At 32.9% G+C, this 23,233-nt stretch overlaps 3 protein-coding genes across 27 annotated transcripts; 2 read left to right on the top strand and 1 right to left on the bottom strand.

Moving 5' to 3' along the window:
- The first annotated feature begins 121 nt into the window (after positions 1-121).
- LOC124956645 (clavesin-2-like) lies at positions 122-8,246 on the top strand. Of its 8 annotated transcripts, XM_047512743.1 has the most exons (7): positions 122-441; positions 3,069-3,234; positions 4,811-5,016; positions 5,385-5,589; positions 5,857-5,980; positions 6,083-6,295; positions 6,540-8,246. In XM_047512743.1, the coding sequence occupies exons 3-7, from the start codon at positions 4,860-4,862 to the stop codon at positions 7,254-7,256; spliced, it is 1,416 nt and encodes a 471-aa protein (XP_047368699.1). In that variant the 5' UTR covers positions 122-441; positions 3,069-3,234; positions 4,811-4,859; the 3' UTR covers positions 7,257-8,246. The 8 variants fall into 8 exon arrangements, with proteins under 8 accessions (XP_047368699.1, XP_047368701.1, XP_047368696.1 ...); XM_047512745.1 differs by lacking the exon at positions 3,069-3,234 and having other exon boundaries at positions 122-338; XM_047512740.1 differs by lacking the exon at positions 3,069-3,234.
- On the bottom strand, positions 5,388-16,357 carry LOC124956644 (fatty-acid amide hydrolase 2). 10 transcript variants are annotated; one of them, XR_007103324.1, is made up of 12 exons: positions 15,485-16,082; positions 11,503-11,713; positions 11,214-11,417; positions 10,941-11,146; positions 10,662-10,804; positions 10,401-10,579; positions 9,944-10,333; positions 9,246-9,428; positions 8,928-9,165; positions 6,601-6,693; positions 6,081-6,327; positions 5,388-5,989 (listed from the first exon to the last, which is right to left on the bottom strand). XR_007103324.1 is itself a non-coding variant. In XM_047512736.1 (10 exons), exons 3-10 carry the CDS (start codon positions 11,707-11,709, stop codon positions 9,067-9,069), a joined length of 1,611 nt encoding a protein of 536 aa, XP_047368692.1. In that variant the 5' UTR covers positions 11,710-11,713; positions 12,988-13,026; positions 13,157-13,708; the 3' UTR covers positions 8,195-9,066. The 10 variants fall into 10 exon arrangements, 8 of the variants coding, with proteins under 8 accessions (XP_047368692.1, XP_047368691.1, XP_047368687.1 ...); XR_007103325.1 differs by lacking the exon at positions 6,601-6,693 and having other exon boundaries at positions 5,390-5,989; XM_047512736.1 differs by lacking the exons at positions 5,388-5,989; positions 6,081-6,327; positions 6,601-6,693; positions 15,485-16,082 and adding exons at positions 12,988-13,026; positions 13,157-13,708 and having other exon boundaries at positions 8,195-9,165.
- LOC124956643 (cytochrome b5 reductase 4) lies at positions 13,539-21,321 on the top strand. 9 transcript variants are annotated; one of them, XM_047512721.1, is made up of 12 exons: positions 13,539-13,826; positions 14,849-15,012; positions 15,284-15,694; positions 17,731-17,901; positions 18,046-18,146; positions 18,243-18,378; positions 18,465-18,724; positions 18,784-19,006; positions 19,131-19,425; positions 19,532-19,618; positions 19,714-19,872; positions 19,940-21,321. In XM_047512721.1, the coding sequence occupies exons 3-12, from the start codon at positions 15,466-15,468 to the stop codon at positions 19,992-19,994; spliced, it is 1,716 nt and encodes a 571-aa protein (XP_047368677.1). In that variant the 5' UTR covers positions 13,539-13,826; positions 14,849-15,012; positions 15,284-15,465; the 3' UTR covers positions 19,995-21,321. The 9 variants fall into 9 exon arrangements, with proteins under 9 accessions (XP_047368677.1, XP_047368680.1, XP_047368679.1 ...); XM_047512729.1 differs by lacking the exons at positions 13,539-13,826; positions 14,849-15,012 and adding exons at positions 16,286-17,145; positions 17,257-17,498 and having other exon boundaries at positions 15,566-15,694; XM_047512728.1 differs by lacking the exons at positions 13,539-13,826; positions 14,849-15,012 and adding exons at positions 16,286-17,174; positions 17,257-17,498 and having other exon boundaries at positions 15,566-15,694.
- Positions 21,322-23,233: the final 1,912 nt, after the last annotated feature.

Here is a 23,233-nt window from a genome sequence, read left to right as displayed (position 1 = left end):
ACAGGATAAAAGAACAGGGCACTACTTTCACAAGTTACAGTCATCGTTACCAACCGTCTATTCTAATGGTCGTTCGGGGAATCCATAGAGTGGCGCCTTCTTTCATGGTCGGAGGTCGGTTACCGAGCTGACGGTTTCGAACCGTCAGTTTCGCGCCGGACGGTTTCCTCGACAAGCCGGCTCGAGTTAATTCGAGCCAATTTAAAAAAAAATCGTCTTCTTCCGCCAACAAAAATCAAAAGGATATCCTAAGAGATACGCTGTTTTTTCGTGCTAATTGAAACAAAGTGATTCTGTGTGTTTTAGGTTTCGGGATTGAAAATAATTTATCGAAAATTGTGAGAAAAAAATAATATAATAATTATCGTGTAGGATCGTTAAATGAAATTTTTGTTGATACTCAAAACTTGCAATTGCACGACACGTCGATATTAGAAAAAGGTATCTTTTGCCTATTTTTAAAAAAAAGTTCTTTTAATTTCTTATTTCAAATATATCATTATTTCAAATATATCATCTTTGAAAATGAACGAATACTTTGTCTTTCGCGTTTTTGTTTTCAATACAAAAAGTAAATAAGTTTTTTCAGTTGCTGTCAATTGGCTGTAAATAATGATATACTTCTTTCTTTCAATACTTCCGATACACAGTTTCTGAATATCATTTAGATGAACAGTATTCAACACTAATAAAATACGATAAGATAAGATATTTGAATAACATTTAAATTTACTAATTTATTTAATTTATTTTTGCCGCATTTCTGAGATCACGTGTAATAGGTTGCCATTTTTATAGCAACTATATTTTTATGAAACTAATTTAAATGACGTTTTTAAAATTTGCATCAAAGTTTTTGCTTCAATATTTTTTTTGAATAAAGAATAAAAAAAAGTATAATTTATTTTTAAGGTCCAACTTGTCAATTTGGTTGTAAATTTCTCTCTGCCTCTCTCTCTCTCTCTCTCTCTTTCTTTTGTTTTTTAATGCAATTAAACGGTGTTACTATCATTGGCCAATAAAAAACGTAGCATATCGCCGCGAGCTTCATGTTATGTTAATTGTATCATTTCTATAATTCAATCGAAACGGAGTGAGAGAGAGAGAAAGAGAGAGAGAGAGAGAGAGAGAGAGAGAGAGAGAAAAAGATAGAGAATCGATAAACTTTCCCCAAGTTATTTAAGCTCAACAAAGGATGAGCTTTAATAAATCGATAATAGTTTCGACTTCTTCTCATGGAAACGTTGAAATAAATTTGAACTCAAACAGTTGACAATTTCTATTTGATAAAACACTATTCTTTATAAATAGAATGAATTTTCAAGATAAGTATATTGTTATTATGGATAGATAAATATATTAATTCGAGTCTTGTTTTGTCGTTTACATATGAAATGAAAAATAGTTTTCCAATTACTTATTTTTATTAGGTGGACCAGAAAGTAATGTCGCTTTCTTAAATTAAATTCAAACGAATAAATTTTTAACAAGTTTTTATTTTTAATCACGATCAAATATCGACATGCACAAAAACGATATTACTTTCCGGTCCGCATAATATTAATGGTATTAATACAGATTAATAGACCAAAAGTTTTTAGGCCTGTAGTTTTGCAATTTAAAAAAGGAAAATTTATTCGATATGTCACGAAAAAGAATAATCACTTTTGATTCAATCTGTCGTTTGAAAATGCTATGTGCATGAGATAATTAGCTAATTCGATATTTGTACGATTAATCGAATATCCTGGATTATAGAAGAAGAAAATTAAACATCGTCTAGTTATTTTTTCAATTCGTTTTACCAGTTCTCTAGCGTCACATTGCGTAACGTCCTCGATGGTCTACGTTACGGTTTGTTTCGCTTCCACAACTTGTACACGAATAATACTTATCGAAGCATATACACGTTTTAAAAAAGAATATTACAAAATAAAGTAGAAAAGAAAAACTCAACTTCGTTTAGACATTTCTATTCGAAACAAATATATGAACATTTTTATCTTAATCGTATTAGAATCGATATTTTCTATATGTATTCTTGAGGAGAACGTTCGCATCGATTTGCATCGATTCGAACGTTCTCATTCGATATCATCGAGGCTCGTCCTTGAAGTATTGGAAAAGTGCAAATCTCGATTCCATAGTAATATTCATTAGAAAACGATAGGTTATCACGTCTCACGACTAAATTCAAAGATTCGAAACATCGATTACCATAATTTTAAATTTATATGCATCCATATATTTTTGATATGACTTTTATAAACTAGCTATAAAACAGTTATAAGCGATATTTCGAATGCACCGTACTTGTATAATTAAGTGCATATATATATATATATATATAAATATATATATAGTATTATGACAACGCGACTAATAGTTGTCTTATCTTCACGTACGATTAATCAGTATGTTACGCTATTTTCTTCGTTGTCCTTCCAGATTACTAATCGTAACTAGTTAAAAAAAAAAAGAAAAAAAAAAAAAAAAAGAAAAACAAGACAATTATCTATTAATTATGTGCTACGCGCGTAGTATACCGTGCTTCTTTGACTCGATTGCACGTACTCCATTCGAATAGTCAGTAAGACGTGACGATTGCATACATTCGCAAATATATCTCTCTTCCCCCCCCCCCTCTCTCACTCTCTCTCTCTTTCTCTTTTTCTCTTTTTTTTCAAAACGTTTATTGTTCTGGTGATATGTTTTCTTCGTTGTTTGCACGAAGCAAAATGTTTTGCATTTATGTACGATGGTACATATCGAATATGTACCATCTGTTCCGTTAATTTTCTTTGTTACATTTATTCGAGACTTTTGTCATAACAAGAATAATTATTAACGTTGATAATAAAGAAAATATTTTGTACGCGTCTAAGTGATATGAAATTTCATCGAAAGAAGTTTACGAATATTTTTTCGTCTTTTGTAAAATGATCAAAGTTTTATGTATGTGTGCGGATGTGTGTTGTAGAAATACATAAAAAGATAGAAAAGAAATTTTTGTCGATTCCAACGATCGTTCGATCGATCTCTTTTCTCATATTTTTCTTGTAATCCAGATGTTTTTTCCTCATAATTTTTCTACACCTGTCCACGTTATGAAATTATATACAAACGTATTACTACTGGCTCTCTCTTTCTCTCGACGCCAATGTACCAAAGCGATGAACGCTTGAATTTTTCGGAGAACGGGTTCACAATAGCGGCGCAACGAGCAGAAAGCTGGTGAGTCAGCCTCCATTCTTCCCTCTCCTCTTTTCCTCTTCTTCCATGTCTCTCTCTTTCGCACGTTCATTGCTAACCGGCTTGTCCTGTCCTCTTCTGTCTCTCTTGGTCGATGTCCCTCACTCTTACAGGTAACCGGCTTCTCTTGTCTTCTTCTATCTCTCACAACTCAACTGAGTCCTTCTCCTTGGTATATATACATCTCTCTCTCTCTCTCTCTCTCTCTCTCTCTCTCTCTTTATCCTGCTCTTTCATATTTCACAAGAGCTACACTCTATAACTCCGCTGAACGGCCACTAGCATGCGACTTTATCGGCGACCTGTCAGTCGCCGATCGAGCTTACCTTTGCGCGTTCGATCTCAGAGATCCTTTCTGTGATCTCTCTCCTTTTTTTTTTGTTTTCTTTTCTACGATTATCCTTGGGTTTTATAATCTCTTCAGAAGTAGAAAGTGAAAGAGAGAAAAGGTTGTGAGGTACAAAAGCGTTTCGATTAATAATTAGCCTCAAAGAATTTAGTAAATATTATGAATGATTAAACTAACCTTGGTGCGTGTTTAAATTTTTATGAATTATGGAATTCATTTTTAGATTGATGTATTCATTCGATCGAAATATAAATGATTAACATATTATAAATTATAATTCTGATGAATTTTTTGTACGTTTTATTTTATGATCTTCAAACTCCGTAATTATTTGAAAGAAAAAAAAAAAATTCTGTCGCGGCAATGACACGGACAATTTCGTAAGATCTTACATTCGATCACGAAATGTTCATGTATATACGAATGTCGTAATCAACGGACTAGAAAAGACTTTCGATGATCGTAATTGATTAAGGAATTGTCTATCGAAAGGAGTTTTCGATGTCGAGGTGATTCGCCTTCTTTGGCGATGACTCATTCTTAGAAAGCTGGAAGAGCAGTGTTCACTAATCTACTTCGATCAATCTATCGATCCTGTATCCTTCGAATAAGAGTCTTTTTTAATCGATAAATCCTTAAGATCATTGTCCTTGGTTCGTATGAATCATCGTAAATTTTGTACCTTTCAAAAGAATGATACAAAATTACATGATTTATTCTATCTTTGGATCGAAGCATTTAAGTTGATAAAATGAGTGTTCCTCTTTTATTTAACTAAGATACGAATAAAACAGTTATGATTAATCAGTGAATAATTTCCTTAAGATACTTTGTATTTCCTTACTTTACTCGAAGATCCTACAAATGTGCTCTTTTACTTTTTGTGTTTGTAAAAAAAAAAAAAAAAGAAAAAAAAAAAGAAAAAAAAAAAAAAATACAGTAAAATGATAAATCGCGATTTGTCATAGTTTATTTGTTTATGGGCGCGTCTATAGACATTGATCTTTCATGTCAAGATTTACCAAGAATTTTTTATAAAACATACTTGGTTGGCAAAGAGTGTCACGATCAGCTTAAGACGGCGTAATTCGATCGGTAGACTCGAAGTTCGTATTACGAGTACCACGATGGCTTAAGAAGCAAGAGATAGTAAACGACTGATATTGCAAACGGTGAACGTGTAAAAATCGAATTAATTTTATTTTTAAGATCTTCCTCGTCTTTCATCGAAGAAAAGAGGAATTAAAAGATTTCAAAGATGTCGGAGTATTGCGAATACATGTGGGATCCGAGTGGTCACACAAGTACGTCACTTTCTCGGAGTATTTACCAAGAAGATGCGAAGTTGGACAAGCGAGACAAAAAGCTGGCCATTAAATCGGTCCGAGCGATTCTCCGAGAGATGCCGGATGTGGGTAAGACGATTTTTATATACCCTTACTCTCTTCAATTTCATATACATACATATATACAATTGTATATATATATATATATATATATGTACAATTGATATGTTTTGTAAGAGGAGTTAGTAGTTTGCTTGAAAAGCCTCGAATTTCCGGTGAAGTCTCGTTCGTGCCTTCCTGTCCGATATAATTCCGCGTCCGTATTCAAACTGCTTCCCGTTTCGCCTTGAGCATAACAATGACCCCGTCCCTTTTTAATTTTTTTTCCTCTTTATATATATACATATATAAATATATACATATATATGTATACATATATATATATATATGTATACATATATATGTATGTGTCTACCATCATTATTGGCTTGTCCTAGACTTGAAACATTGCACGGACGAATATATTACGCGCTTCCTGCTCGCACGGAAGTATCGGGCCGAGCAAGCAGCTGCTCTGATAGCTGCTTATCAAGCTCAGATAGCTCATCGACAGGATATTTTCGGTAATCTTACTGCTCGTGATCCTGCCTTGCAACGAGCTTTACGTGCTGGTATACCCGGTGTTTTACCTGCTCGCGACAGGTAAGATCGAGAGATTTAAATCGATCCGATTCGTTAAGATCTATCGTTTAATACGTTGAATGCCGTGAAGGATTTTTAATTTGAGATCTAATCAGTGATGCTTTAAAGGCTAATAAAATAAAGTCTACTGTAATAATTATGATAATGAGGAGTGCATTGATTTGTAAAAAATCGGGGTATGGCATTTAGCATGTTGAACGATAAAATACATAAGAATATGTTAATCTAGATAAGAATATCATAATCTAAAGATAATGTCTTTTTTAGGAAAGGCAGGTGTGTTTTAGTAATCCTAGCTTCACAATGGGATCCTATTGCAGTGCCAGCGTTATCAGTTCAACGAGCTATTTTTTTAGTCCTTGAAATTCTAATTCAAGATCCAAGAAACCAGGTTCGTTCGCTAAGAAAGAAGATTCTCGATTAAAACATCATAATCCCTATGTAACTTACCCGGAAGATTCAACTACATTTAGCTTTTATTTGATTCTTACAGCAATCCGGTTTCGTTGCTGTGGTAGATTGGAGTGGATTTTCTCTGCGGCAAGGCGGTGCATTAGGTGCAGCAGCTCTTCGAAACTTGATAGCTGCGCTTCGTGGTCGATTTCCGGCCAGATTCAAGGCTATACACTTCCTTTCGGCTCCTTTATACGTTCAAGCTACTTTGGCTCTTGTTAAACCTTTTCTGGATGAAAAGACTCGTAATAAGGTGAGTTTCGAGTTATTCTTTAGTATAACTTCCTGAAACATTGTTCGTTTTAAATGATATCCGAGTCATTGAATGGTTAATATTGTGTGAGCTGATATAATGTCATAAATTTTAATAATATGTTATTTATAATTTAATTTAGATGCTATCCAAGCTTTTAATTTAAATTTATTTTAAATTTATTTCAACGTTGTATAAAAATTTTCAAACATTTTCTACGATTAATATAGTATTATTATTTTAGATTTATCTGCATGGAAATAATCTTAGTACTCTTCACGAGCATCTCCCAACGGATATTCTACCTGCCGAATTAGGGGGCACTGGGCCATCCTTTAATCCTGGTCTTTGGGCCGAGCCAGTCATTCATTCAGCAATGAAGGAAGCTGAATTGGCAGCTTTGAAAAAGGAAAAGGAACAATTACAAGATGAAAGAAATGAGAATGCTTCTGAAAGACTGACAAACTTTGCCGACGATGACAAAGTCGTGGAATCAAAGAACGTTGAAAATTACAAAAGAAATGAACCAGTTTTCGAAGGACACAAACACGAAAAAGAAAGTTTCAAGAGTTTTGGTAAATCCTATCGAAATAATGGAGATGGGAAAAGCGTGGAGCTAAGTTTGATTAGAACTACAGTTAGTTCTTTCGATTCGAAAAATGCGAACAAGATAGAAGAACAAAAAGATAGAACTCGTTTAATAGAAGTTTCTGAAAGTAATAATGGTAATGAAGTTAAAACTAATGGTTTGGATAATAGAATGGATCATTTAAGAGAAGTCGACGACTTGGCATTACTCGAGTTACAATCTGAAACGAATTCGAATGAATTTGAAATGATATCTAGTAGGCCCGATAGTGAAGATAGCAAAGACAATTCATTAGAAAATAGATCGGAAAAGGTACTCATTAGAACTGGTAAAAGTCATACGCCAACGGAGGAAATGAATCTCATTACGTAAAAGTGATCTCTTTATGTCGATACTAAATATTTCCTCGAAGTATGCGATAAAGATTCTAGATAAATATTATACAATTAGTTTCGTATGTAAGATTTTTAAGTGACACACGGTATAATTGGAAAGAAATAACGCCAAGTACATTTGTCGATACTTTGACGATACAGTTGTTAATGAACTTCTGTGATGAAAGTGAAAGTATTTTTTTTTTTTTGTTTTTCTTTCTAATGTATTACACGTACTTATATATTTTCTAATAGGTGATCCTTGTTCTTTTTTTTCGTGGACCAGTATAATATCGTAGCTTCCTAAAATATAATTTTTATATTAGAAAAGAAATAATGAAAATTTGTTAAAAACATATCATAAATATTTACTCGTACGACAAGGACTGATATATGCAACACATATATATGCTTTTATGCATGCTTGTATGAGGCTACGTTGAACAAATTTATAGCCAAATTGAAGCTGATACCGTTTTTATGAAGTTCCTGTATTCTATTAATAAAATTTTTATTGCTTATTTAAATTGCTATAAATTTAGATCAAATACATAGACCCCATGCGTTTAAATATTTTTAAATATATTATCTACTTTATATGGACGTATGGTAAGCTCTTTCTAAAATTATTAAAAATTATACGTCAAGGTATTCTCCAGAAATTGTATTCGTTGTACTTGTAAATATGTAATAAATTATTTATTCCACAAACACTCGATCGCAGAACTTCAAATACATCATGTATTTATTAAGAATATATTCTCTTAAAAACACAACAAATTCCATTTAAACATTGTATTTGTTATGATAAAAATGAAAATATATTTTCGAACAAAATAAACGTTTGTTTTTTTTTTTTTTTACTTTGTACAATACAATTTCCCGTGAGATAACCTATCCTAACAGGAAATGAGTATCGGAGAATTTTTGATGGAATAATAGAGTAAAAATTTATTATTTATAATACAATAAAATATATTTATATATACGACATATTAACATCAATAGATGATTTAAATAACATTATACCTTATTACATTACCAAAAAGCACTTTCTCTTACTAAATGATTTCGTTATCACATTCTTTTGTGTATGAAAATAGAAAAGTCTACACAAAAGTCTACGAGGTAAAAAAAAAAAAGAAAAAAAAAAAAAAAAAAAAAAAAAAAAAAAAAAAAAAAGAAAAGAAAGAAAAAGGGGGGAGAAAAAGCTGCAGTCCAACATTTGATACATAATATTCTATTTATATACAAATATACCTCTCGTACGATTTTGTTATAGTTTCTTTATGCGAATGCATTATTATATAGAAAAACTTCTGAAGTATAAATTTACAAATGCTTAGCCATAAAGATTCAGTTGCTCAATCAGAGGTAGTTTTATATCTGCGCTTATTAATCATATACTCTGTAGACATTATTTATTAAAATAGATTTTTCAACAACGCGAATAATTTATTAATGAATTATTAATGAAACATCTGTTTATATTTGTTATCACGACATAATAATAATAAGTTTATATAAGATATATTATCATTACCGTTTGTAAAGAAATAGGAAAAAAAAGAAAAAAAAAAAAAAAGGAAAGAAAAGAAAAAAAAAAGAAAAATAATAATTCATCCTTGACATCGAACACGTCTAACACGAAAATAACGTTAATGTTTACCTTTCTTCTAGCGACTTTAATGCACAGATATCTTTCCTTGTGAAGATTTGAATTGTTCAAGAGCTGAGAAAGGCAGGATTTGGTATGTTAATGCATTTCAATGCATTCTCCATTATTATTGTCTAAAATACCCATACTTTTAAGCTACGATAACTGGAGGAACCCAACCTCCAAATCCTTTTTCAATTTCCTCAGCAACGGCAAGCGTTAAACGGTCTTGATTTAAACCACCAACAATCTATAGATAATTTATTAAATTAACGTTGATATGTTGTGGGAAGATTTGAAAGAAAAAATTAAGTAAATATAATGCCATGCCTGTATGCCAATAGGAAGTCCTTGCTTATTTAATCCTAACGGGCAAGCTGTAGCTGGCAAGCCCAGAACATTAATAATTGCAGTGTACGAAAAATTAAATGCTTTTATAAGTGGTTCGTGATGTAATGGCGCTGCCGTGGGATGAGTCGGATACAAGAAAACACCATCTTCTCCCAAAATATCCTGAAAATATGCGAAATTTAATAGAACTATAAATACACGTATATTCATCGTATATATTATTTGAAGATCTATATGGATATTGAGGTGCATGCGTCGGTTCTAAGTCGAAACGTCACTTTGTCAGAATTAAAATGTCAGAATATAATTTCGAAGAGTGTTGCTAATACGATGTCTCGTATCTATTTGCATGCAGAATGTAAAATGATATTGTACTACTTATAAAAGAAGCACGCAATACCATAGAAATATTGCTTTTTCCACGTCAGATTTACGTTGGATTCGTGAGGAAATAAAAATCATGTCCATTAACAAACATACGATCCATGATTCTATGGCAAGAACAAATCATATCTGGCTATTTCTTGCAAATACATTGCAAAACAGCCAAGAGAAGTCCGATCCTAACAAGTTATAGGCGTGGATTTGTTATACGTAGAAATGCAGACACAGAATAGATTTTTCTCGATTCCTATGTGATTTTTAAAGACACCATTAACAACGTCTATATACCCTACCTTGAATTCTTGGTAAAGGTCTTTACTTTCTTGTATAAGTTTTGTGTATTGCTCACTCCCATGTTTTATACCAAACCTCTCAAATGTTGCAGTTAGAAGAGCAATTAATGTATGATTACTTAGGAACATTAACCACTTCACAAATTCCCATAAAATATTTATATTTCCGTTCCGATTGGATAATTCATACGAAAAATCTTTGTTATCTTTAGACGTCATATTCGCTAACCATAGAGCAATGCTTTTTTTAAATTTTCGCACATGTATTTTCGTAGCTTTTATTTTATATGCTTTTTCAAAATGAAGCAACACTTTTCTCATAGCGCATTTTATTTCTTGATCTACAGGGGACACAAAGTATTGCCCTCCGTCGTCCTCCATGTAATAAAACTAAGTAAAAAAGTACAATTATAATTATTTATTGAAAATGATTATGTTTTAGAAACATTCCATTTACCTTGATCTTTGAAATATCAACTTTATCATCTAAATTCAATATTTCTGCATTCTTATCAGCAAGTATTTTAAGAATAGGTTTCATATCCTGTGCATGTCTACACATAGGACCTATTGCAAGTAATTGATTCTGATCCTCGCTATGGGCACTTGGATATTGACCATCGTTTGAAACAATGCCTAAATGTAAATTCAATTATTAATTTAATGCTAAAATAAAGCTTTAATAATAGGCATCAATGATTTTTGTTATAAAATAAACCTTTGGAAGGTTTATGACCAAAAATTCCATTGAAAAAGCATGGCATGCGAATAGAGCCACCGATATCTGATCCTATTCCTAATGGTGAACCAGCTGCTGCTTGTATGCAGCCCTCACCCCCAGAAGAACCACCTACTATATGTCTAAAAATAATAATACAAAAAATTCAAATAAAACTAGAGCAGCAAATGTGACGACTGGAATGCGCTGTGCAATAATGTATGGTAATTAACATTCTAACCTTAAACCTAATATGTTATTACAAATATAATGAACTACCTTGTGTTGTATGGATTTCTGGTGGTACCATACAAACGGTTATGTGCTTCCCACCACATTGCAAGTTCTGAGACATTGGTCGACGCTAATGGTATAGCTCCTGCTGCTCTCATCAGTCTTATCACCTCTGCATCTTTCTCAGAGACAAAATCTTTACGAAGAATCAAACCAGCTGTTTGCTTCATATTAGCAACAGCGATACAATCCTATAGAATAGTAATAAATATATATCTCTGTCGAGTAGTTATCGCATAAATTAGGCATAGATTTTACCTTGGTTGTAAAGGGAACACCGAAGAAAGGTTTCTCTTTGGCAAGTACTTGTACAGATGGTGCATTGGGAGATTTCAACATTTCATCACATTGTTTAGCTTCCTTGAGTGCTTCTTCAAAACGTTCTTCGACTACACAATTTAATACTGGCTGAATTTCTTTTATTCTGTCAATGTATGACTTTACTACTTCTTCGGAAGATAACTAAACAAAATCCCATACAAATGAGTAACACATAGTACTAATAAATAATATTAGATATACATATATTAGATATTGGTTAACATACTTGTTTATTTCTAATTTTAAAAGCTAATGTGGTTGCATTATGTAAAAGTGTCAAATCTTTTATAGGTGGTTGAGATTCTACTGGGCCACCAATATAAGCTGCTAATGTAAATATACCCTTAGCAATGAACTCAATAAAACGATGGATTAAACTTAATATTTGTCTTCCTGAATTCATTTTCTTTTGATTTTTATGTTTGGTCGTCATTTATCTGCGAAAACGAATGACAATTTTATTACATAACTTAATTTTTTTTATTATCACGACAGTACGTCGTAAATTTTTACCTTTTCTCTTAAAAATTTTTTCTTTAAAAAAAGAAACAAAAAATAATAATAACAAAATAACACGTTTATTTATGCTCAAAAAGAACTATTAAATGATTCAATCTCAACGCCACGTTGCTTAATACTACAGCTCATTTCATTTTCACACTTACGTGATATCTGATAGATTAGGAAAAAAAAAAAAAAAAACATACAAAAAAGAATCTTACGTTCGATTGGAAAATTGTAAATTTGAGATTATTCCTGAGAATAACTTAATAACTATAAAGCTTGAGAAGATTGATTGTGAATTCACATAAATTGATCTAAAAAAACGATTATATTCGCAAAAGTTTAAGAGTTAATCAGTTAACTTTGTCTTACAAATTTAATAATATTGTGTTGTTTTCATCGACTTTTACGGTTTTATGTAAAACGATAAAGAGAAGGAAACAAAGAAAGATAGATAGATAGATAGATAGATAAATAGATAGGTAGATATATAGATAGATAGATAGAGAGAGGGGGGAAAGGGGGGAGAGAGAGAGAGAGAGAGAGCGAGAGCGAGAAAAAACAGCGAAAATAACAACGAAAAAAAAAAAACGAGTAAAACAGCGAGAAAAATGAAAAATATCAAGTGCTTTAGACGGCAACATTGATTTTATTTAACGAACACGTTTTTCTTCATTCTTTTTCTCGAATCATATAATAAGATAAGAAAAATATTACTTGCAAAGCCTAAAAGGAGGGAGAAACGTGATAGATAAAGAAAAAGAGGGGGAAACGGCAACGAATGTTGTGTCCGAAAAAGGATAGAATTGCAAGGTCGTTCGACCGATACCATGTGAGTTTGACAGTTTCGCATAGCTACTATCCCCACTACTTTTTTACAAAATTATAAAATTTGCGAGCCAAGTTAAAAAATAACATGTATTGTTGGAAAAACATCGATAATATAGTCGTTCAAGAAACGCCATTTACAAACTATGCTATGTCCTCAATTCGATTAAGGTATTCTTGTAATACTTGAAACTAATAACTACAAAAAAAAAAAGATAGAGAAGAGATAGAGAGAGATAGATAGAAAGAGAGAGAGAGAGAGAGAGAGAGAGAGAGAGAGAGAGAGAAAAGGAAAAAGAAAAGGAAATTGTAATAGATAAAATTGTACAGTAGAAATAGAATAAAAAAAGTATGAAATGTATAAAAATTACATACTTACAAATGTTGTAAGAAATTATTCACTTTTTCTTTTCTTTTTCTAAAATTTGAAGATTAAAAATTCGACAATGATCAACGGAAAATTCGAGAAAGAGAGAGAGAGGGGGGAGGGAGAGAGAGAGAGAGAGAGAGATAGATAGACTGGATCTAACTTGCTGATTGAACGTTACCGGTAAAGAGAAAATCTGACACACACTGTCAAGAGGACCCCTCGGTAAATCGTCTCTCTATATGAAATGATGATGAGGAAGATGACGGGCAACGAATGGGTGATTTAAAAGCGGTTACGAGTCATTAACGAAACGTCACTTTTGTATCGCTCTCTCTAACGCTTCCTTCACTTTCCTCTCTCCTCTCTCTCTCTCTTTCTAATTTTCGTCCACTTCACATGAACATCCTCCTTCTTTTGTTTTGATTCCTTTGCTGTTGCAATTTATAGAAAGGTCTAGCTTAAAAATAGTAATTTTTCTATGAATAGGTATATTCAGTTAAAAATGACTATCACTAAATTCACAGCTTTCTAATAACATTTCTTTTACTTTTCTCTGACAGACGATCAGCATTGTCGCGACAAGAGAGAAGAGAGAGTCGAGGACAGAGGGGGGAGGAGAGGAGAGAGACACGACCGCGCCTCTCTCCATCTCTCTTTCACTCATTCTTTGTTTCCACGCAAGCGTATAGGGATAATCTCATGAAGGCGCGAAGTTAGCCGCAAGACAACCTCGTTCGATTCTCTCGTCAGCGATGTCGGAATCTAACCTTAAAATTACAGTCGTTCGTGAACACTTTCCGGCGACGTTCGTTCATCGGCCGATTTACGTCAAACGTAAAACTTTTCACGTGCGTTTTCATCAAATCATTTATTCTTTTGACTTTGTTTGTTTGCCCGTTTGATTGGCACAGAGGCAAATTCATGAATCGAGCAAGTTTCTGTACGTGCATCTTTCTTTTTCTCTCGTGCAATGTCGATACTGTGACGAGATCAGTTATGATCGATTATATGCTCTCACGTACAAATAAAGTTAGAGCGATTGTCACGCTCATTGAAATATTTCATAATTAAAGAGCAAGGCATATCGAGTTAAATTTGCTCTACGTGGGCAGTTTTCTCGCTTTTATCTTGTGTTCATGACCTTGATAAAAGATAAATAGATATATACGTGTGTGTCTACATATATATATATGTATATATATATATGTATGTATGTATCTATCTATCTATATATATATATATATATATAAAGAGAGAAAGAGAGAGAAAGAAAGATCGCGATGCATTTTAAATATGCGCGCCCGCAAAAGGTGAATGCCTCCTGATCTCATTCAAGAAAGACAAGGAAGCACAATTTTCTCCATTCAATTCGTTCTATGTTTAATGTAACTTCCAAGAGTGTCAAGGCTGTCAATATATAATAGCATTTTCGAAAGTTTTTTTTCCATGGTATGTCTCGGTGAAAGTATTTTAAATATGAAGAAGAAAGTCTTTCGCCTTTTTTTATTACAATGATGTTCTATACTTTTAAAATCTATATGTATAACTAATCTATGTGATTAGTTATACAACTGTCTATATATGTATATGTATCCCAATCTTCTATCATTATCAATACATCAAGGATAGTTTCAAATAGATACTTAATGTTGAAAAAGATGACATGGATCCTAACTAAATTTATTTATTACATAAGTAGAATTTATGATCAATTGTAGAATATGGTCGTCGCAAAGCCCGATAACTAAGAATATTATTCTCTTTATTGTTTTATTATATTTAAAATAAATTGTTTGAAAATGATTGCGAACGATGGATCCTCTTTATTTTTACTAAATAATAAATCAAACTTTTTATGCGATGTTTCCAGTCGCCTATCGATCTGCGAACACGATATATCCTCGCTTGGTCATATCTAAATTTACTGCATCGTAAACAACAACAAGGTGGTAGTCGAGACACAGAAAGGATTGCATCTATCTCTTCTCGCAAGAGATTTCTTTCTCAAAAAGTATTCTTTTACAACGAGTTTATGTACGTATATAACAAAGATACACGTTGAATACTATGCCATAATGCATATACACTCGACCTGCTTTTAAGTTTATTGGCGTAATTCGGTAAAATTAGTCGCGGTTTTAGTATACCTTCGCGACGACGCTATATCCAAACCAATTATAGTAATCTGTAATAATTTCATAATAATTTCGAAAAAGCAAAAAGAAAAAAAAAAGGAAAAAAAAAAGAAAAAGAAAGAAAGAAAGAAAGAAAGAAAGAAAGAAAAGAAAACCTGTTTTATTTTCAGTGAAGATAATTAACGCACAATACATCTGGATAAACAACTATAAGTTTGACTCGATGAAGGTATCGATGTGGACTAATAACCGTGAGGTTGAAGATTAACGATCGAATTGATATTGACATTGTGATTAACAAAGAGAGAAAGAATAAGAAGAAGAAGAAAATACCTTGTAAAAGTGATAAAATATGAAGAGAGTTAACTTGCCTCAGAACGAAAACGAGACAGGTTCGGTCGACGCGACGGATTTGCAAGAAAAAATGAGGATGATCGATGTAAAATCTTCCTCACCTACGAGTCTCTTAGCAAAGAACACTCTGTTGCTACCGAGCGGAGTCGTTTATGTAAAACAATTATCCAATGTAAGTTCGACGAGCGACACTGGATCGTCCACGAAGTCTTCTGGCTCGGCAACTGGTAAGTGACTCTTCTTCTTGACTAACCTCCTCCTCCTCCTTCTCCTGCATTTTCCCTCTCTCTCTCTCTCTCTCTCTCTCTCTCTCTCTCTCTCTCTCTCTCTTTCTTTCTTTCTTTCTCTTTCTATTCCGGCCGCTCCCTACCCCCTCACTTTTTTCCGATTCTACTTACTTTTCACGTGAAGAATTTATAATTACCGAAAGTCCTTATTAATTCGAACAACGGAATGATTATTAACAACGCAACCCATAGCCATGCTACGTCATCTCTACTTATACAAGTATACTATATACGCATTACGTATATCCGGTCATCCACTTGTATTATTTCGTTTGTTTTTCTAACTTTCATTTATACGACTCGTTTGTACAATTATATTCACACATTCATCCAATGGACGTTTTATGTATATACCTATGTAAATAGGCTGCTCTAAGTCCGGTCGTTTGGCCTTAATGGTACAACCCCTTCAATAATACTATATATTATATCTCTGTAGGTCATCAACCTTTTTACCTATCGATTTAATTTCACAAACGCGTTGTTCTCCTTGTTCTTGTCAAAGTTCATTTATGTGTATAATCGTTTTAGAAGAATAAAAGAAAGAGATGACGACGAGAAGAACGTAAACCAACTGTTATTGGAAGGAACACGCGCGATACTAGAGCGGCAAGCCGTTCTCTCCTTGGTATTATATTGATCTACCTGTTTCAGCGTTATATACCTATGTAGTGGACTGTTTCCTTCACAGTCTTGAACAATCTTCCACCGTGAGACGATCTCACCTTTACCCGTGTTTTCGCTTCAATATCGATTCATTGCGCTCGTTTTATTTTTTGTGACGGCTCGTACGTTTTCTTATCGCCGATACTTACCTCAACTCGTCATTTATATTACTCCCGATAAAAGTTATTTTTATAGAAAATATTAGGAATACTTTTCTTTTTTCGCTCGTTTACAAACGTGTTCCTACAACAATCAGCCATATATCATTTCTGATTATGTCAAATATTCAATGACTATCATACGTATTTCAATGACTTTTTTTTCCCTCGAGAAAAATTGAGAATGGTGTATATATAATTAATCAAACATATGTTTATCATATCTAGGATATATTTTATAGTATCTATAAAGTTAATTTCTATACATTATACATATTTCTAGACATATCTCTCTAATGCGATTTTAATGATAATCATTCAAATAAATTATTATTTTTTATGCTTGTTTATAACCTTTAAACGAAGCGTTGCATCGTAAATTCGTGTAAAACGACTTTTCGACTTTACCATTTATGGGAACTATCGTTTAATAATGCTCGCTAAAGAATAACTTAGAAGAAGGAATAAAGCAATACTGAAACTCAATGTTTCGCAACTGTATTATGTTTGATGCGACCTGACTTCGTCGGGCTAAATAAATATGTTCTGTTGTATCTATAATTCAAGGTAACACGGTGGCCTGGAAAAAGAATAAGGTCTACATTTTTGATATCTGTAATATATTTCCAAAGTATGGATTATATGTTAAGTTCTATTTTGTACTTGAAATTACTATAGGTAATCGTTCAGAAGATTGCACATGTTTTTCTTTTTTTTTTGATCCGTCTCGAAATGAGATTGGAAATTCGATGTATTTCGTTTAACGATGTACTTCGATAAATTTCGTGGAAGAAAAAATCAATCGAATCAGATTAAACGATCCTGATATTCATCGATCTAAAAAAGAATGTCACAATGCTACAGCGTCTCTTTATTGTCCAACGTCCCATCTAAGAGTTTTGAATTACATATTCAAGATGGTTAGTAATTAGTCCAATTGCCAATTAGTTTATTACGAGTTCTTATTCTCTCTTCTAGTATACGCATTTGAGATTATGCTACGACTCAGTTTCTAGAATTTCAATTAACTCGTCCTATAATTTATATCCAACTATCTATGATCAACGATATCGATTATAAATGGATTGATTGAAATCGATCGATTATACTTATTATACGTATACTCTTTTATATTCTCTATACAATTTTTAGGTAATCCAAGAAATAAAACAGCCTTAGCACCGGGTCATAGTGTCATGGACTGGATTCGATTAGGTAATTCTGGAGTCGACTTAACCGGAGTTGGTGGTATTCCACGTACTGTCACGTTAACTGAGTTGGCTAATCATAATAAGCAAAATGACGCTTGGATCGCAATAAGAGGTACAAAGTGTACCAATGCTAATCGACATTCATATGTAAATATTTGCGCTTGGTAATTTCCTTTTCTTTTTCTTTTTTTTTTTTTTTTTTTTTTTTTTTTTTTTTTTTTTTTTTTTTTTTTTCCTTTTTTTTCCTTTAATTTAGGTATCGTTTTCAACGTGACCCGTTACATGGATTTTCATCCTGGCGGAATCGATGAGCTAATGAAAGGAGTTGGAAAAGATGCTACGAAATTGTTCGATAACGTAAGGCCATCCTAACGAAGTAATATTATCAAACGCGTATATGTTCCTTATTGAACGATTATCATTCCCGAGGCACCCATAGATCGTTCGTTACAGGTTCACGCTTGGGTAAATTATCAAAGTCTTCTACAGAAATGCGTCGTAGGTAGACTGAGTCGTCCTTCCACTTCGAACCTGTCCAAGGCGAATGAAAAATCTTCCATTGCGAACGACCTCTTGAAAAGTTGCACAAGTAATATGAAATTCACCGATGATGTATTTAAATATTTCTATCCTCCGTAATGTTTATTCTCTTATAACGTTGTGTTTATTTTTCAGCGCAAAGAAAAAACGAAGAAGAAATCGGTTTTGATCTTTCGAAAATGAAGATGGATTGGCGGCAAACTTCTAACACGATAACGCTCTTTTATCAAACGATAAACGACTATCAAGGTATCTACTATCGTATATCAAGGATAAACGATGCCAAGCTCGTTTTTAATCTCTCCTTTGAAAAGGATATCGTTATACACGAACTCGAGTTGGCCGGGGAAATCGAATGGCCACCTGCGTGGAATAGAAACTATGAAAGCATGGAAGTAAGTCAATATACTTTCACCTGATAATTATGTAGTAATTTTGATTCTCTTTATTGCAGGTAGACTTTACCTTCAGGAAAAAGGATAAAACTTTATGGAAAACTCAAGGTAATCATACTTTGTCCAGAGAACCAATAACCAACAAGAGGACTTACAAAGAATACGAGGTATTAAGTAACACGTCCCTTTGTAAATTAGTTCACCTGTTGGTTCTACGAGCTAAAGATTCTTTAGAATTAATACCAATTGGTAGGCACCTGGAAGCAAAAATTAAAGTCGCAGGTGAGCGAAATTGCTTGTTTGCTGCTATTAAATCTACATATATATACTTTATATATATATATATATATATATATAAAATTGTTTTTCTTCTTTTTTTTCTCTTTTTTTTTTTAACTCATTATAGGTGTTGAGATTTCTAGATACTATACACCTGTACCAGCCTGTCTTCATCCAGAAGACATGGCACCGAATTATACATCAGATTGTATCTGTCTCATGATTAAACAATACGAAGACGGTGCTCTCAGTCCATCCATAACAGCTTTAAATGCCAAAGAAAAACTTACTTTGAGCAACGGGCTTGGTGTCTTTGTCGTCGAATCCTTTGATCGTTATTCCGTCGTTCATATGTTGGCTGCTGGCACAGGACTAACGGCAATGTTGGGAATAATTCAACGATGTCTTGCCAGGCGTAACGTGTAAGTATTCGATTATATTCATTCGTACCGCGTTTGATCTCTCTTTTCGTATAAAAGATTTATTCTCATGTAAAATACTTTTATATCTATCATCATTCTATTGTAGAAAAAGTATCAATCTCGCCAACTTCAATAAAGACGAAGATAACATGTTCTATGTGGAGCAATTGGAGAGAGCTTGCAAGGCAAATAAGTTAGTATATATATATATATGTATACATACTCGATGAAGTTGAAATTTTTGTTCATTAATTCCGTTTGTTAATTTTATTCATCATTTTTTTTTAGATTGAAAGTCACGCATATTTTATCGCAACCAAGCGATTCCTGGAAAGGTAGACGTGGTACAATTTCCGATGAACTTTTGAATGAATTAATAGGCAATTGTTCACCGCATAGTTGTGTCTTCGTTTGCGGCCCTAAAGGATTCCTACTTTCTTCAAGAAAGTGAGTTTTCTATATGTATAATAATTATATTCCCTGTCTCATTACATTTACGTCTTTGATATTTTAGATGTCTCCGTAATCTTGATTGGAAGGCCTATCAAATGTACGAGTTCGACGATTAAAATCATCTTAAAACTCATTTATGTTTTAAGCTTAATCGATGAAGAAAGTTGAAAAAGTCTACGTTTAATTATTTATTATATAAATTCTCTCTACGAGTAGTCGAGTATTGGGATATTGGGAAAGTTATATATTATCCATCCCATATGAAACTATTACATAAATAATAGAGCTTATTATCCTGAATAAGAAATTCAGTTGATATACAAAAAGGGGTACGCTTGAAAAAGTACTTGTTGAAAGATTAAACTAAACTTAATTATACGAATTTTGCCTGCCTTGTATGAGCCGGTTTAGTACAAAAAAGAAAAAAAAAAAAAATTTTTTAAAGTCTCTCATTCGGTCATTATTATACATCATTAATATTTGCCAAGAGAATTGCGAATGAGATACGTTATTTTGAATGTTCGTACTTAGATTCGATATATGTATAGCTTTAGAAAAATATTTGTATTTGAAAAGTATATTGATTATATTTTCAAGAGAAGATTATTTATAATCTTCTAATTATCTTATCTCACGTATATCAATGTTAAGCAGATTTTAGTACAATTATTACTTATATTTTATTAAGTCTGTAAGTGCTCTACTATCGTCGTTGTTAACAATACTTCCATCCATATCTGTCCTGTCTTAAGCATTTATATACTATAAGTGAATAAACGTATAGAATATTTTTTTCTATATTTTAAAAATAATATCTAAGTTTAACGTAAACAAATTCTTTGGCTACATTCCTTTTATCTAAAATCTATTGTAAGTTTTATCAATGATATGCCATCCTCTTCGAAGTACCGTTTTATTAAATAATATTTTTACACTACGCAAAAGAAACCCCGACTATGAATTATATTAACTTATAATTCAATCTTAGCTGTGATTAAAACGAATTACATTAATGTGATCCATTATCAAAGAAAGTCTTTAAAGTAAACAAATTTAATGACGAAGAGTATTATACAGAATTAACAACATTAACGCGATATTTTTGGATTTGTAAATTGCGAAGTACAACAGACTTTTCACGAGACTACTATTACATAATTTTCTGTTAATTACTTCGAGTATGGATGATAATTAATATGACTCACTGTAAATAACAAAAAAAAAAAAAAAATCATCGTACGTTATCGACAAAAAAGAAATAACAAAGAATTATATCACATCCACTATTTGACATTTCTTGAAAATATTAGCTCGTAAGAACTGTTTGTACCATAAATCCACATATCGTACGGTCCAGTTTATGTATTTTTATGAGTTTAATGACATTATATGTGTATACGATTCTTATAGAAAATAAAAATGTACTCAATAGTCTAACATTTATTTATACATCGTCCATTCATTTCCCCTCCTCCTTTCACAATTAATTACAGTGTACGAAAATTGCGATCGAAGAGTATACTTGCAGAGATCTTGTTTATCTGGTACCGTATCAAAGCGTACTACTGTTTGTTGATCTCTCGATGCTACCACATGTATACTTTCTATTAAATTCTCAAAAAGTACAAAATAAAAGAGAAAACAGAGAGAATATTCATTAACGTAAAGAACATTACAAATGCAGGTGGAAATGATCGATAAATAGCAAATATCGCAGCGTAGTAATGAATATGCGATAAATTTGGATTTGTACAATTGAATTGATTCAAAAAATCGATTAATTATGATTTAGTAATTTACAGAGAGGGAAGAGAGAGAGAGAAAGAGAGAGAGAGAGAGAGAGAGAGAGAGAGAGAGAGAGAGAGAGAGAGAGAGAGAGAGAGACTCTGTTTAAAGACATTTCGCGGGATAGAAAAAATACATGTATAGTTTTCTCTTTTTCTCATTCCGGCAAGAGGGAAAACTTTTCACAAGCGTGAAACTTTCACGGCCGAGTTAATTTTCCGGTATGCCTATATACATAAATATAACATACACGCGTATACAGAGACGACACACACGCGTCTACACAGTGATTATTGATCGTCGTAACTTCTTTTTCCCGCAATATGACGTAACGAGAACACCGGTTGGGCAAAGACGAATGTCTTTTGGCTTCGCGTTGGTAAAAGAAGAAAAATGCGTTGCAGCTTTGACAGCAAAAGTACCAGTAGGATCATTTATGTCAACTATACGCCGCAGCATCCTTTCTGCCGCGCTTGGCCTTGAGGATCTAGACGATCATCGGACGAGAGAATGATATATAACCAATAAATAAAGAAACTAAAATGCAATTTGTGAAATGTCATGTTTTCTGACAGATAAAACTTTGTTAAGTATCTACAAATAGAATCTAATGAGTCAACGATCGAGAGAGGAGGTTCTTGAAATAATGATGAAGATGAAGAAAGTCATGAAGGATCCTTCCTTAAGAGGGATCTTTCGATTCGAATTAAGACCCTTCCTTTCCTTCGACTCCTTTCTCTTAGATTTCATTATCGTTCGCCGAATTATTCTAATAATCTACCAGCCGCGCTGGAACTAAAATGAATTAGAGAAGTTTCCCAGACAAAGTTCTATGCTTAATTTTTTCTTAAAAGAACAAGAGAGAGAGAGAGAGAGAGAGAGAGAGAGAGAGAGAGAGAGAGAGAGAGAGAGAGAGAGAGAGAGAGAGAGAGAGAGAGAGAGAGAGAGAGAGAGAGAGAGAGAGAGAGGGAGAGTGGGAGAACGTTTCTAATCAAACCGTCGCTTCAAAAGATTTTCTTATGCATTATGAATTATAATAAATGACGTCGTGCTGTTAATAATTAGTTTACATAATTCATTATTCGATAACAATTGTTTCGTTGAAGGCTATCGATATGTATGTATGTATGTAACGTTATCGGACCACGATGCTTTTCACTTAAAAATCTATAGCGTGACGCTCTTCCGTTCCGTTGCATAGCGTTGGTTGGTGCCGATTGAAAACTCGCGAAGGAATAACAATGGTTGAGATTTTTTTCTCGAGGCCAAGATATTTCCCACTATCGAGATTTTTTCTACTCCTGCTATACTTTCTTTCTTTTTTTTTTTTATTTTTCTTTTTATTTTCTAACAAGAGAAAAAGAGAGAGAGAGAGAGAGAGAGAGAGAGAGAGAGAGAGAGAGAGAGAGAGAGAGAAAGAAAGAGAAACGATTAAAAGAACTTTTCTATACGATATGCACGGTTTCGAATCAGCTTCCAAGTGAAACTCGTTCGACGTTTGTTTGCCTGGCTTATTCGTGAGTGAAATCTAAATACGATGTATAATATATGTACGTGGTATACATGCGAA

This window comes from Vespa velutina, chromosome 23 (assembly GCF_912470025.1).
Source record: "Vespa velutina chromosome 23, iVesVel2.1, whole genome shotgun sequence".
NCBI classification, from domain to species: Eukaryota; Metazoa; Arthropoda; class Insecta; order Hymenoptera; family Vespidae; genus Vespa; species Vespa velutina.
The sequence above is the reverse complement of the archived record's forward strand: the minus strand, read 5'-3'. Positions and strand labels throughout refer to the sequence as shown.